Raw genomic sequence first — 1,539 nt, 5'->3', positions numbered from 1 at the left:
GTTTGAGTCACGTGACTCGTGATGTTTAGTTTTGTATTATCTGGGGATTAAGCAAAATAGAAAAGGATAAAAACAACGGATCGATCAGGGATAGTATGATCATATCTATACTATTGGTCATATAATATTTAAACAAATGTGAAAAATACAAAATGGATGGACAAATGAAAGAAAATTTATGCCCCGAGAATAGATATGACTGATATTATAAGCTCTCATTGGAGTAACGTCCAAAACATATCAACTATATTATTCAGCCAAAGGACAACACATACAATAAAATTACAAGAGCAAAAGGACGGCAAAAATCTTGGAACATCATACTATATTCCTAGCTTCTCTTACATGATTAATTCTAGCTAACATTTTGAAGATCTTCCGATCAATAAGCTTCATGGACAATGTTATTTCTAGCTGCTTGAAGCCTAATCTGCCTGTTGAATGTCTGAATAAACTCCTCCACTCTTCTATTTAGCTCCTCGTTTGACATGCTCGAGAACTCATTATTCTCTTCTTCTACTCTTGCTTCTTCCACCTTCATCGTCTCTGCTCTTCTCACTCTGTTCTTTCTCTCATCAGTCACCACTCGTTTAACATGTCCATTATACCTATCTGCTTTACTTATCCACACAGCTCTTCCAACTGGGAATAATGTTTTTGCCTCACAGGCTTTATTATTATTACCATCATCTTGTACTGTTTTTTCCTCACTCGATGATGATAGCTTCTTAAGGTTATTTTGTGGCACAATTTCCAGCACACGTTCTGGAACAATTTCACTCTCCCCCTGATCGTCAGGCACACCCTCTTTGATCTTCTCCTGGAGCAGCTCTTGCTTGGGATGGACGACGACACAAGGTTTTTCATCAACTGGTTCATATTTGTTGGTGGGGACACCGCCGTATGATGATGAGGTGACATAATGATTATAATTTCTGGCTTGGCGGTGCCTTGCATAATCTTCGTAATGATCTTGATTGGTCTTGGAAGAAGAGAATGCTTCGTAGTCAGCAGCTATGATGAGGATAAGAGTGTTGGACATGAAAAACCAGAAGATGTTGTTGCTGAAGAGACCAGCGAGGGTGTTGGGAGAGCGGTTCAGAATATAGAAGATGGAGGTGCAGATGAAGAAGAAGAGGACGGAGGCCATGAAAGTGATAATTTTAGCTTTACGGGCAGGATCTTTTGGTTTGAAGGATTTCATCATGGAATCTCCCATTAGATATGGTGGTTTGGACATGGTAGCTATGCATATAGCTAGAGCAGCAGTATATTATATTGAGAAGAATGTGAGGTTGTTTGGTGAGCAATGCGGCTTCGAGGCAGTTACAAAATGATGAATCCACTTAAGCTTTTTATATATGGTCTTGGTGGGGGGTCAAATGATTAATTCGTTACAATTACGAATGCACCCTTTGTCTCTGTGTCTGTCGTGTATATTTTTCCATTTTATTTCTGTCGCATCTGAACTGTGCCAGCTAATTTAGTGAATAATTAATCCTTTTATTGTGATGCATTTACGGTTGGGCTCTTGATGAG

At 39.1% G+C, this 1,539-nt stretch overlaps 1 protein-coding gene across 1 annotated transcript; it reads right to left on the bottom strand.

The window, feature by feature from the left end:
• Positions 1 to 224: 224 nt before the first annotated feature.
• On the bottom strand, positions 225 to 1,322 carry LOC129305158 (uncharacterized). The gene has a single exon (XM_054945121.1). The coding sequence runs from the start codon at positions 1,238 to 1,240 to the stop codon at positions 383 to 385; it is 858 nt and encodes a 285-aa protein (XP_054801096.1). The 5' UTR covers positions 1,241 to 1,322; the 3' UTR covers positions 225 to 382.
• Between the last annotated feature and the right edge of the window lie 217 nt (positions 1,323 to 1,539).

The sequence above is a fragment of the Prosopis cineraria genome, unplaced genomic scaffold (genome assembly GCF_029017545.1).
Source record: "Prosopis cineraria cultivar Desert tree isolate PC_DT_omini unplaced genomic scaffold, ASM2901754v1 PC3, whole genome shotgun sequence".
Lineage (NCBI taxonomy): Eukaryota > Viridiplantae > Streptophyta > Magnoliopsida > Fabales > Fabaceae > Prosopis > Prosopis cineraria.
This window is presented reverse-complemented; position numbering and strand designations above follow the sequence as displayed.

Coding starts and splice junctions, on each gene's coding strand:
- LOC129305158 (XM_054945121.1), bottom strand. CDS start 1,240: ATGTCCAAACCACCATATCTAATGGGAGATTCCATGATGAAATCCTTC.